This window comes from Haemorhous mexicanus, chromosome 2 (genome assembly GCF_027477595.1).
Source record: "Haemorhous mexicanus isolate bHaeMex1 chromosome 2, bHaeMex1.pri, whole genome shotgun sequence".
Classification (NCBI taxonomy): domain Eukaryota; kingdom Metazoa; phylum Chordata; class Aves; order Passeriformes; family Fringillidae; genus Haemorhous; species Haemorhous mexicanus.
The window spans coordinates 113219665-113234439 of NC_082342.1; the positions used below are offsets into that span (position 1 = coordinate 113219665).

The 14775-nt window shown below is 37.0% G+C and overlaps 1 protein-coding gene across 1 annotated transcript in view; it reads right to left on the reverse strand.

The window, feature by feature from the left end:
* Positions 1–14775, reverse strand: part of CFAP47 (cilia and flagella associated protein 47) — a 259804-nt gene that overhangs the window by 61547 nt on the left and 183482 nt on the right. Inside the window, exons 55-57 of the mRNA XM_059840326.1 lie at positions 8803–8907; positions 7095–7251; positions 108–203 (exon numbers count right to left, since the gene is read on the reverse strand). Of these exons, the coding sequence (XP_059696309.1) occupies positions 108–203; positions 7095–7251; positions 8803–8907 (358 nt within the window). The remainder of the gene's footprint in view (positions 1–107; positions 204–7094; positions 7252–8802; positions 8908–14775) is intronic.

Below are 14775 nucleotides of genomic sequence, written 5' to 3' on the forward strand. Positions count from 1 at the left end.
TTCCACTCTGGTACTTCATGTTTTAGGAAACTGAGACTTGTTTCAGGTTAAGTTGATAAAATAAGTAACAATAAAAAATATATATTAAGTGTTTAGAAGCAGCATACCTTGTGGTTGCTTAACCAGAAGATGAAAAACAGATTCCTCACAGGTGGCCTGGGACAGGACAGATGCACTCAGATGCTGATTCAACAGACCCTGATCTAAAAAAAAAAGAATTTAAATTTTTTTTGGAAACCAATTCAAAATTCAAAACTGATGGAACAATTTCCCCAATGAAACAGCTTCACAGACAGGTTTTATAAAATACATCTTTTAATGGGAGCAAATGACCCCTTTTTTCCTGCTCTGCCTAAAGTTTCTCTCAGCATTTTCCTCATTGTGAAGTATAGATACAATACGGATATCTTTTTAAGAAAAATTAAAATGAAATAAAACAGCATCAAGAAACACAAAGTTTAAAATGTTTTCAGTTAAATAACAATTAGAGATACAAAAGATATTGTTTTCTAAATTAAAAAATCAAGTAGCAATGAAAGCCAATGGTTACATGAAATGCAAGAGACACAAGTTCAGGACCAGCAGCACAGATACAGCTGCAGACAAGAATTGCTTTCTTGATGGCAAGTCACTGGACCAACCAACAGATCACTTCATAAAGACAGAAGATTTAGACATTACTTAGATTGTTTCACTGATCACTGTCAATGCCATGGATAAATGGAAAATGAGATAGGAAAAACTATTTGAAGTCCAATTTTATAAAAAGGTTTCGGAACCAAAGGAAATTCCTTGTAGAAAATAGGTCTAGCAGCTAACTCTAAGAACCTGAGACCAATAGATAGACCATATCTGTATAATATGTCATATTAAAGTGTGGTAACACTAAATGATGAACTGCTGACAGGAAAATGGAATACACAGGACTCATCTAACAGCCAGGGAAGACTGCTGGGGTTACGGAACAAAGTTGAGATAGCTTTAAGAAACAGAATAACAATCAAAGACCTTCAGGAAGGCAGAGAACAGCTCTCTTGGCACTATCCTTCTTGGTTCTTGGAAGAACTGAAACAATCCCAAAATTATTTCATCTCAATAACAAGCTTTCAGGTTTCAGAAACCAGCTTAGAGGTTCAAAGTAAGATTTGCAAACTGTGAGGAAATAAAAAAAGAACTGAAGGGCCCTTGCCAAATATTTAATGAAGGGTGCATAAGAAAAGCCAACACAGTCATTTTAATATAGCAATAAAACAACTGTATCATCTTCTTTCCTGACCTGAGAGACTGCAGTGGCAAAAAACGTGGCTTTAGTGAAGTCTTCCTCTCTAATGCTTATTATTCTCTAAGAATTATTTTTTATCTTTTTTTCAGTATAATAATAAGCTGAATACTTTAAATTTCCCCTACTAAAAGATTTTTGCCAACTTTAAAAGATAGGGGCATTTTTTAGTTTATATCCTTCTACACATTCAGCTAAAAAGTAATTTTCCCACAACTAGCTAACTAATCTCAAGATCTTTTCTTATCTGAAATATATAGTTTCACTGTATGAAATTAAAGGCATTAGGTTATTCTTCATGATGCTTCAAAATTGCATTTAGAAGTTCAGAGCTGCATTTATACATTGCACATTATGTTTTTTAATTGGTAGCTAAAATAATGATTTGAATTATGTCAGAATCAGCACAAAGTGATATATATATATATATATATGTTTATATATGTAATTATACTTAATCTAATATATTTTGTCTGAAGGAAAAATGATCAAGTGGCAAACTTGTCTTCGAGTACTTAGTTCAATTGCATAAAGTCCCAGAAAGCAGTTTGAAAATATTTTGTAAAGTACATTTAAAAAGTTGCACTTCCAGTTTGGAAATCTTTGAACGGGAAGAGACACAGCCAACCTGCTGTGAATGCAGCCTTATCTTGGACATAGGGTAAGTTTCAATAAGCAATCTTATACACTGCCACAGGTATCAGTTTTATTATTGCAGGCAACACTGGATTCCAGAGGAACCAATCCACCTCCCTTATCCAGTTCCTAATTACTGATGTAGCTTTAATCTTCTCTTTGAGCACAGCTCTTCAAACTCTGAAATTAATATCCTCTATAAAGCTGTTGCAATTTTTTTTTTTTGAACTATACCTTTGGACCACTGAAAATATGAAATAAATTGTCCACACTGACTGAAATAAAGCATTATGGTATCAGCAAATACTAATACTTAAGAATAATTCTTATACAGGTTAACTCTGTGGTATTAACAATTACTAATACTTAGGAATAATTCTTATACAGGTTAACTCTGTGGTATTAGCAAATACGAATATTTAGGGATAATTCTTATACAGGTTAACTCTGTGGACTCTGGTTTACACTGGAGATTTCAATAGTTTCAATTATTTATATAGTTTTTGTTCCTTCCAAAAATCTCTTAGTAAAAATACTATACAGTGGTATTTAGAGCAAAGAAGTATCATTCAAGCTGAAAGAGCTGAACTAGTGCAGGTTGCTAAACCATCTGTAACAAGAGTTTGCCTACTCTGTAGTTCTGGTCACTGGCTCATTTTGGGGAAAATCCCCTGCAGTTAAATAAACATTACTTACATGACTACTCTTAATGTAGTTGTGAATGCCAATGAGAAACAGAGCTGCACATTTAAGCATCCAAGTGTCTAAATCCTGGGAAGAAAACTTACTGGTATTAAATTCAATAAGAAAATACATAGTTTAAAGAGGTCCAGGGTGGTAGTAGTAGTAGTTTTACTCGCTCTATAATATCCCAAATAGAGGACTGTTTGTGCTACAACAGCAGTCAAAATTCACAGAAAGAAACATTTCTGAGGAATAATGCTCTTGGGTTTGACAAAGCCTCAGAAATGCAAATGCAAGCTTCAGAAATGGTCTGGATAGGACAATTCCCAATTAATGTCTATTTTAATTCCTGAACTGTGCCATTCTAAACAGAATTTCACATCTATATAGGACTGAAATTGCCTGTGGAATGTTACTTGAAATTAAGAGAGATTACTTGTGCAATTCTCTTTAAAGCATGAAGTAAATCTATAAATTGCTGTTACACCTTAATCAAGATGCCCTATTTTCAATGCTGACATGCTGAATTCTTGTAAGAAGGGGATCATGGTCTAAAAGACAATTTCTAAAGATCAAGACCAGTCAGGCAAGTCACTCTGATTTCTGAGCTGCTGCCTTCTGTTGATTTCCCCACTCCACCCTCTTTCTGGCTTCCAGTAATACCAGCAATAAGCCTGACATAGTTCTCAGGATATGTAAGGGCCAGGAATGCTAAACTGAACTTGTGCATCCAAAATTTTGCTTATAAGACTAGATTTCTCTTCCTCTGGAAAGAAGGAAATAAGAATTCCAGTGAAGTATTCCTATACAAAGCAAATCATAGAATAAACAATATCTAAATACATCTTGAGTGCATAAATCAACTATCTTGTTATAATTAAAACAAAGCAAATTTTATGTACAGGTCACCAAGAGCAACTGAATTAGAAAATTAACATTACAATAATCTGATTAAAAAATTCAACATGGACTTTAAAGGACAGGTATAATTATCCTTTCATAAAGACTGCAGTATATAATTTATTTTTTCAAAGACAACCTTTTGTAATTTTACAGATCACAGAAACATTAGGTCATCATGATGTCAGGTCTACTGATGGGTAAAGAAAAATGAAGACTGAAAACTTCTGATGCATAAAAACAAACATTAATCCTTCACTGTCTAAGCCAGATACTTCTGTCTCTGTCACTATTTCTGAACAACTCCCAAGGACAAGTTCAAGCTCAACAGCTAGAAAGATGACTGTTCTCACTAAAAAAATTAAGCAGTGCAGTTTCTCTTGTTTCTCAGAATATCACAATCTACTAGGCTTTAGTTGCAATATTTAAGCTCTATAAATAAATTTTCTGATTAAGTTACATCACAGATAAGTTTATTCTTCTACATTATTTTGTGAACAGCACACTGGATTAGCATTCTTACAAATTATATCTCAAAGTAATGGAATACTAAACAGTGCTGTCTGGCACTAGATTTATTCTCAATAAGACAAGCAGTTTGCATCTCTGAATTGCTCTTGTTGTTCTACAAATCAGAATCCCAGCTTGCACTTTCCACTAGAGTAAAGCATCCTGCATTTATGAGATGCAAAAGGAATCTTTACACCATGAAATGAAATACACTCCTACACTTCAAAAGTTTATATAATCAGTTATTTCCTGGTCAAATAGGGTAGATCACACAGATAGTAATTCACAACACTTCTAATTCACACAGTCTGGGCTAAAATAAGCTCACAGGGTAGATGGAGTGAGGGAAAATTACAAAGGGTTAACATTTTAGCATGAAAATTGCATTACTAATAATGTAAAAGTTCCCTTTGTCTTCAACTGTTCCAAGAATGATTTGGTGATGAGCAAAGCAATTCAAAACTGAGGTACACCAACAATTTATCAAGGTACCTCTGGACTGAAGCTCTACCATCCATCATGTCAGTTCCTCTCCCTAATTTACATTGCAATCTCTATCATCATCTGGGTCTTTAATAAAGGTCTTGAATAATATGGGGCCCAAGGCTGACCCCTGGGGTGCAATGATCATTACCAGCCAGCAGCTGAATGCCAAGATGCTGATCACCATCATCTGAGACCAACAGTTCAGCCAAGTTCCCAATCCACTCAGCAGTCTGTTCATCAGGCCTAGACCTCCTTAGCTTCCAAACAGGAATGTTACAGGATACAATGATAAAGCCTTACTAAATCATAGTATATTACATTCACTGCTCCTCCTTTATTTGCATAATCACTCATTTCCATACAGAAGGCAATCACATTTGTCTATCATGATTTGCACTTCAGAAATCCATTTGACTACTCCTGATTACCATCTCGACCTTCATGGACTTGGACATGGAGTGTAAGAGAACATGCAAATCATGGGCAACACACACTGCAAAAGTAGTGTCCAATGACCCCACCAGGGGTTCAGGTGAGGCTGATCATCCCACTGCTCCACCAGTCTTCCTTCCATCACTTTTCAAAGGAACAAACAACAAAGCCTTTTCCCAGTCAACAGAAAAATCTCCTGATCAACATGAACTTTCATAGAAAAAAACAGTCTCACAATCATATTGGCCAATTGTTTTATTACACTGGCAAGTTCATCTGGATTTGCAGATCTGAATACCTCCAGCTGCTCTAAATCCACAGCCTGTCACTCCCCTACAAGCTGCCCATTTCCCTCTCCAAACAGGAAGGTCACCTACCACAGAATTCACCCAACTGGTGAGGCTCCTGCCGTTCACACTGCAGTGCCAGGGAGACACCTCCACAATTCCTGACTGCCTCACACCAGAGCTGCAGCTTCCACCCTCCCAGCTTCCATTTGGATTAGAGAGGCAATGGCTGCACAATCAGAATGACTGCCCAAGGGCAGCTCCTGTGGTGTGCAGTCAACATTTGCTTTCCTTTTCTGTGAGAAGCACTTTGGAGCCTTCTGTATGTGCACTGAATGCCACCTGCTGCAGCAGCTGCCCTGTCTCCATGTGCAGTGCTCCTTGTCACTTAAGGACATCTAGATGCCAGATAAGTAGGAAGCTGGACAAGATTCTGTTCCTCAATTCCAGGCTCCCCCATCCTCTGCCAGCTCCTGCTCTGGTAAATCCCCCAAGATCCTCATGATTCCCTTGGCCTGTAAGCACTGAATAGTTTGCATGCTGCTGCTTCTTTCAGTGTTTTCCAGAAGAGAACTTCAACTCAAATTCACAAAAGATCTAGTCACTTACAAATGGCACTCTGTTTTGTGACAGTCATAAATGAAAATATTTCAGCAGTTCAACAGGGGAAACTGGACTGATGTCTGAAAAAAATCCTGGTCAGCAAAAGTACAGAGGGTTTAGTCATGAGACCAAGATGCTCCTGATCTTTTAGGTAAACATATTTCCAAGATCCCCAATACATGAACTGTGTATGTGGAAAAAGCTGTATTTCTTTGTTTCTAATTCATATTCAGAAAGTAGGATTAAAAAGTGTGAGTTTAATGCAACAAAATACATGAATTTGCAGTTTTTTAAAATCCCATTTCTTCACTTATTCTGTGTCTCAAATCCTGAATCACGAGTGTGTAAACACAGCTTAAAACTTACCTTTGAACAGACTTGATTTTACTGTTCTCACGTTTTTCTTGCTATTTCTCTTACCTTTATTTATTTATGAAAATAAAACTGGAAGGTTTATCTTCAATTTTTGTTATTTGTAGATGCCAGGGCATGCTTCAGCACCTGTTTTCTGATGCTACCTACATGCTATGTTTAAGTAGGAAGAGATGCAGAGAACATTTTAGAGCCTTCTGATGCACTTGAAGTGAAATTTCCTCTTTGACTAAGTAAATTTCAGTAGTCAGTGAAAATGTGGGATTTAAAACCTGAGTTTTTACAGCATTTGTGAAATCCCAGTATGGACAGTTGCTTGTTGATCTCTAATAATTCTAGACTCATATTATCCTTTAAAGCATGTTTGAAAATATTGATGAAACATACTTGCTTGGAAGGTCATCAGAAGAAAACCCAAAAAATCCCAAAGAAAACCTGAAAAATGTTTTGTCCTTGCTCTCTTACTAACTCTTTTAGTTATTCAGAATCTGACCAAGTAATACAAAATATTTAAAGTTAATTGAGGAACAAAAGCAAAGCATTAGTTATGTGGCTTAGGCACAGCTACCAAAACACATCCCAGAGTTTCCTGTTGCCCAAGTGCTGCAGTGCAGTACACAGCCAGCCAGCAGCTGCACACCCACATGAGGCTGCATGACCTAAGAAGTCCTCTGTGCACAGCTGCTACAGGTTTGTGTTCTTCCCTGTCTCCCACAGCACACTCTACAGAGTTTTCAGGGTGGGTGTGGACAATACACAAGAACTCTATTGCCAAAAATGGAATGAGGAAAATTTAATCACATCCCTACGTCCCTTTCACACCTCTAATGGAACCCAAGGAGCTTAAATTCCTTCCCCCGTGCAAAAAAAAATTAAAAAGAAAAATAAATTCCAAAGCCCTGTACCTGCCAGCACGATATCTACCACCACATTTTCAGCAGTTGGATTTTTGAAGGATATGATGGCAGAGGAGTACTCTCCAATGCAGGCACTTGTGGTGGTGGTTTCCATGCGCTCAGGGGGAACTCCAGACCCCGTCAGGTGAAATATCCGCTCTCCAAACTGTGAAGGGAATGTGCCATTATTTGATGAGTCAGAACTGAATGTTTTAAAGTATTTTGCCTACTTTCTTCCACTGCTCTGTGTCTCTCCTATAAGTGAATTTTAATTTTTGCTTTCTTTTTTCTTTCTTCAAGTTGTTGTTGCTCTGAGTATTGCTTTTTGGAAATCAGTACTTTCAGTCTGGGAGATGTTCACATCTCCTTTCTGTCCAACTTCAAGCACACAGTATTTAACTTCCATCCAGCTGCTCAGAGCTTTCAGTGTAGGGAATGGAAAGAGGTAGGTAGTTGCAAAAGCAGAATTTAAAGCACATATATTAAAGCCTGAAAGCAGATGAAATGAGAAGTTCTCTTTAGAAGACAAAGAAAGAAAGAAAATAATTCTTTGATGAGACAGCAGTAGAATCACACAATGAGCTGAAACTGTTACTCCAAAGACAACAATGAACATTAACATTTAGACACAGAAAAATCAAGGATATTGGAAAGAAATAGTAGATCTAAGATTTCCATGGACCATCAGGTTTCAGAGAAGGACATTGCGTCCTCTTGAACTGACCTTGGATATATACTATTCCTATTAGAATTGCTGTCTCCTGGTTTTTATCCTTACTAAATATTTAAGAGAGATTCTGAAAATAAATGCTGTGCCAACACCACCTGCAAATAACTTGTCTGTTCAACACACTTTTTCAGGACAAAAAACTGCCACATGACTTCCTTCAGTATTTGTTTTCTTCATATAAAAGAATATTTGCTTTTTTAGTATTGCTTAAAACACTACTGAAAACTGCTGGTAGCACTCAACTGGAATAATTCACAGGTCAGCAGTCTCTTAGGATATCTGAAACTCAAAAAAAAAAATACAGAGAGGAAATTGTACAGAAAGCAAAGGCTCCATTTAACCACATCTTGCATGATGAAATATTACCATTTACATTTTACTATCAGTTTTTCTTTTTTTATTCCAGCTGTAATTTAAAAACAGTTAGTAGGTCATGTTGATGACTCATGTCTCTTTATTTACTAGTTTCTCATTCAACTTCAGGAAAATTCACAGAGAAAAAGAAGTCAACAATTCTAAGGTGTTCAAAGTAAGAAACATTTTCAGATAAAATTAAAGGAAGAATTCACTTTTTCAAGTGTGTGACCTTCTAAAATTCAGATAGGGTTAAAAAAATTGAAACAATTTATTTTTTTGGGGTTAAGGAAAACACCAAGAAGTTTAATTTCAGAGGTGACACTCCTAAGTGCCAGTCTTCTAGTGTTAAAACCAGCAGAACTCACTACTGAGCAAACTAAATTATTCATTACTTGTTCCAGTTCCTAGGCCATTATGCCACATTTTAATACTGTAAACAGAACAATTTCTGTGTAAAACTAAGGATAAAACAAATTACAAGGTTTAACATCTTCACGTTTGCTCTTTCATTGTGCATCCAGGCACTAAACTTCATCTTGACCTACAGGCTGAATCTTTTACTTCCTTGCCTATCCTAAATAGTATCCAATCTGAATCCCAAGTGTTGTGGGCACAAGCACATTATCATACCTGTGGGCATTTGAAGGTTATTGTTGCCTTGTGATTGCGTCTTCCAAGGGCAGAGGGACAGAATCTCACAGGCAGCTGAGTGGTGGAATGAGGAGGAATAGCCAGCTGTACAAACACAAGAAAGAAGCAAAAGAAAGGAGGGGTAAGGGAGAGGAAATCAATATTTTTGAGTCTCTATTTTGTGCTTTGTACCAACAGTGCTGATGTGTATGTGATTAATGTGTTCCAGCAGATGCATTTCCCCTCTCAGCCAGCACAGGCTGTGAAGGCAGTGAGTTACTGCAGCAAACAATGCCAGGGGCAGTCCCTGCACGTCCACTGCCCTGCAGCTGCAGGGCTGGGGCTACAACTGCTCCAAGGACACGGGCAGCACCTCTCAGACACCATTCCAACAGCACTGAGGTGGGATGGCACTGAAGGGTCATCACAGTGACCCCCACGGACACAAACTGCCTTAGAAAGGAAACACATGCCAGGTTTTAATAAACCAGTGCTTTGTCTCTCTTCTGCTTACCTTTAGCAAAGCCAACACTGTAAATAATGTTGCAGGTTTTCTCTTCACCTCAAGTATTCTACTTGAGACTGAATTGCAAAGGCAAAAGCAAAGTAGCTGACTACAACAGATTAATATCTGTTTTCAAAAAGCAGAGAAGCCGTAAATAAATTGAATTATGAAGAATAGAAACCCCAATGCATTTAGAGTGTGATCAGCCAGAAGCACTGAATACACAATTACTAGGACTATTTAATAAAAACCAGGTATTAGCCTTTTAATATTATATATGTATAAATAACATTTGCACGTAAGAAGAGATAAAAAGGTAATTGATTGATATCATGAGCAGTTAACTTGTGTTCCATAAAATGAATATAATTTGCAATAAATGAAAGTCAAAGCAACACCGTACAACACTGGAACTGACAAAACACACATAAAACTACCAGCTCTCCTAGAGCTCAGCACGACTGAAATAGAAAATCCAGCAGAGGGCCCTGCGCATCCGTGCGCCATCTTTTAAGCTCCATGGCCTTCATTGGCCTGCCCCCAGGTGGGCCTTCCAGTCAGCTGGCCAATCAGAGTGCAATTAGCACTGCCCCAGTGTGTGATTGATGGGTAACTCTGCCAATCAGAGGCTGGGTTAGCAACACCCCCAGTATGTGATTGGTTGGTTGGATGGTTGATTGATTGATTGATTGATTGATTGATTGATTGATTGATTGATTGATTGATTGATTGATTGACAGCTCAGCCAGGTAGGGTGTCTGCGGTCACCATCTCCCCACAAAGCAAGGCCTGGGGACATTGACCTCATCCAGTCTCTGTTGAGATGGATGAATCCCATCCATCATCCAAGCCTTTGCTACTTTTCCTCCCTGCCCTGAGGCTTTCGCTGCCATCCCAGAGCTGGGCCCAGGCAGGAGCCACGCTGTTCCTGCTCTTGCCGGTCATCCCCTGGGTGTATTTATAAGGTAGAGTTACCTGGAATGAAACACCCATCCTTCCAAACACCGGTAATATGATAACATATAAAAGTAAATCAACTGAAAGGCCTTCGGGGTGCACCATATGGCAATATGCACACATAATACAGCAGTTCTACAATTTTTATAAGGTTAATTGATTAGTATAGCTATCAAATATTGTCCAATTAGAAGAGCAGTTGCTTAGGTAAATTTACCCCAGGTACTGCCCCATTGGAATTAGTCCAGGGGCTTCTTTACCCCATTTCTTGTGTCTTCTCAGATTCTGGCTGGAAAACAAAACGTCTTTGCTGTAGGTTCTCTTCTTGAAAATAAGACTAAACAGTATTTCAGGAATGTGTTAGAAGGTAAACTTATTGTTCTAAAATGTAAGGATAAAAGGGTAGGAAAAGTATTAGAAGCTACAGCCATGCATTAGCAGCCTCCAAAACCACAAACATAGGAAAATATATAAGAAGCTAAAAATCTTGATAATCAGTACCAGCTCAGTGAGGGACAGGGATGTTGGTGGGCCTTGAACAACAGATATTCCTACTGATGGCAGTGGGAGGCAGGCTGTGCCGAAGAGAGGACAGAGCTCAGGTGTGCCCAACTGACACACCAAACTTTAAAATTTTTTTTTTTTTTGGGGGGAGAGAAAGTTTTAAAGTAATTCATCAGACTACTGCCATAATAGTTAATTAAACTTACATTTGCAGTCCTGCTCCTACCTACTAGTCAGACCCATTTATCAAATGAAGACCTACAAATGGAGAAAGAATCATAGTAGAAAACACCCCCTCCCAAATACTTTTTATTAAAATGAAAAACTAGGTAAAGACAGGATGGCATAGACTAAGACTTCTTCATTAAATTAACACTAAGATTTTTAAATATTGAGTAATTTCAGTGTAAGACATTCGCATTTCTTAGAATAATAACTCTTCCACAGAGATGCAAACAGACAGCAGTTTGATTTCCAATAAATATTACTTGACATATTATCATTACTCAGAAAATACACTGCCACAATGAATCAAAATAATCAACATGGAGTTATGATAATCCAGCAGACTGCCTGCTCTGAAAGCAGAAAGGATTGTTAATTTTTACACTATAGATTTGGTTTTAAAATTTCATTTTTAATTTTACAGTTTGATGTTCTGTGAATCCAAAAAGTTACTTGTTTTGAAATAAGCTAGGCAAAAAAACCCTACTTACTTTTTACTGAAATCCAAAATAAAAAAAATTGCTTCTAAAACTAGAATTGAGAAATAATGCTAAACAACATATTTTAAAGGCATAGGATCATTCAACTAAATATGCTGATGCTAACAGGTCTCCTGCCTTTCATTTTGTTTACATAAACAAATGCCTTCCACAATAGTCATGTGAAAAGGAGCTGTTATCATTGCTCTTCATAAGATCTCAGACATAACAGTTCAAATACAGAAACTGAGTCTGAAGTTAACTACAAATACATTATTTCTGTTACAAAATGAAGAAAGGAGAGGAAATTTTCATTAAATCAAAAAGCCTATTCTCTACGCTGTACAAAACAATACTCATGGTAATTAAGAAAATCCTTAAAGCTTGCACTCAGAGATTGCACTCCTCTCTGCCAACCCTCTTCTATTAAGTTATTTGTCCTCAATAAAAATTGTGTTTCAAAGTCAATCAGGAAAGAATAAAGCTTAATGGAAAAGGTTTAGGCTAGTTTAAGCCAGGAGAATAGCAAATTGAAGAGTTATGGTGAAAATGTGTTTCTTTTTGGCCATGGAGATGATCCTGTTTGTAAGACTTTTTTGTACATTGTAAATATATGTGTATGTCAATCTAATACACAAAAATGTGAAATACATCAGTGTATTTATATAGAGGAAAAGCAGTAAATTGGGCAACACATAATTGATGATTGAAAATTTTCAGCCATTAAATGCTGAACCTGAATCCTTTTCTGCTAAAGACAAAGAAAGCTGCAATCAGGACAGAAACACAAAACTGAACATCCCAGTGACTTTTTTCCCAGACACCCCTAATACCCAATATACTAATGAAAAACAAGTTGGAATTTTACATTAAACTTATGAAAATTCACTTTCATTCTGGCTTTTAGATAATTTGGCAGCATTTATATACTTATTAAGTTAATTAAAGGTTTACAAGAAGAGAAACAAAAATTAAATGTAGCTTGTTTAAAAAAAAAAAATCCAAGTCCCATTAAAGGGAATCCTTGAAAGCTTTTATCAAATTTTTCAAAGAAATCCAAGATGTTATATTCCATTTAAACTGACTTAGGCTACAACTGCAAAGCCACCAGTAAGATATGCAGTATTTTCTCATTTTTATCAGTTTACAAAGGGTAACAGAGCTGCTTCTAATTGTCATGAAGCTGACAAAGGATTTAAAGCCTTTGAATTTCCTTTAGACTTCATTAAGCACCCTGAAGTTCAGGAATACTTGAGCCTAATCCAACTGGACCTCAGGAAAGCATGTTATTAATGATGTCCATACTTGGAAGTTGAATCAGAGCTATAGAAAATAATCCTTTGTGATATTTCAGTAATGCCCTTTGTTCCAAACTGAAACTGGAACAAACAACCTTCCACACACATGGAAGTATGATAATAATATTGGATTTTTTAAAAATTCTGAAATAGTAGTGAAAATTTTTATTAATTTTAAGCAAATATCCAAAGAGAAGGGAAAAAATTCTTTGATACTGCTGTTTAATCTGATTTATCTAACACAACTCAGGGACTGAAGAACTCAATTTGAGACATTTTCTGATCAACAGCCCAGTACATTCAAAAGTCCTCCATCTTAGATGACATAAAACCAAATATGGACATTTACATGAAATATCAAAGTTATTGACCTGACTTTAATAACTGTCTTCAAATATAATGTATCTTCATTGGACAATCCCATCTTCAATCTATTGTTCGAATAATTTGCTCTTTTCTGTTGCCTTTCATCTGAGGGTTGCACAAATCGTAATCTTTCTGCTGACAAGAAAGTGTTATTTGCTTTAAAGAGAACAGAAACTTGAATAATTAAGATGGGAAACTGCTTCCACACATAACAGAGGTTTTGAAATGGGCATTAATATAAACTAATACCTGAAACACTGAGCATGGTTTATAAGCAGTAATCTTCTGAAAACTGAATGCAGGGTTGTGTGGAGGTACTAAGCCTAGGATGCAAAATACTCAGGAGAAGCAAGAACATGTGGAGTGCTGTGTCCAGTTCTGGGCTCCCCAGTCCAAGACAGACAAGGAATTACTGGAGAGGGTCCAGAAGAGGCCACAAATGTGATTGGGGGTCTGGAGCATCTCTAATGAGGAGACACAGTGAGAGCAGGGCCTGTTCAGTCTGGAGAAGAGACAACTGAGAGGGGACCTCATCAATGTATACAGGTATCTTAAGGGCAAATGCCAAACTCCTTCCAGTGTTGCCCATGACAGGAAGTTCCATCTCCATATGTAGGAAAAACTTCTTTCCTGTAAGGGTGACCGAGCACTGGAACAGGCTGCCCAGAGAAGCTGTGGAGTCTCCATCTCTGGAGATATTCAAAAGGAGGTGATCCTGTGTAACCTCCTCTGGCTGAGCCTGCTTCACCAAGGGGGTTGGATTAGATGGTCTCCACCCCAATCGTTCTGTGATTCTCATAGAAATGCCACCCTTGCCTTTGTCACCATAACTGAAGGAAATCACATAACCTCTCCAAACATGGGTCTGTAATGGAAGAAATAGGTTCAAAAAGGGACAGCTGCATGAATAAATATTAAGTAGTTGCATTTAGCAACCAAAGCTATCCTGTAACTGGAAGAACCACTGGAATTAACTAGGAACATTTCAGAATTCAATCCATAATGATATACAGGACTGGGGATTATAATAAAAAGGAGAGAGAAAATTACTGCAGTTAGTGTTTTTTCTACATGTGTCTTTTCTGACACAATATAATGTAGCTATTGTTGATGTGTGAATCTCTGATGATAAATTATGAGAGCAGAGATATTTTTTTCTTGTTGTTAATTTCCTGCACAAGGTAATATGCAATCTGGAGCAGCCAAAAGTCACTACAGTTAAATCTAACCCACTTCTGTGGCAATGACCCAAACAAAAAACATCCATAATATTCCCAGACAATTAATATAGTTTGCATCCATTATGTTTCTAAGCCCCTATTCAAATACCAATTCATTAAATAATTAGTAATAGCACTTGTCAAGGTTTAAAATAGTGTATAAAGATGTGTTATTGTGCATGACAGAAAAGACAGACTAGAAAAAACTTAATCTTTTATAATTTTAATTTAATGGAATCCTACATAGCAATATGTAGGGAAGCTGAGTAAATAAGTTTGATGTTTTTAGTTGTTACCATCAGAACCCCTTTTAGGAACATTTGGTCTGGCTGTATTGCTACATTCGAGGCTGAAAGCTGTTCAGTTTCTGAAAACTGAACCTATAATGACTATGCATCATTCCTCTATTTTCCCCATAT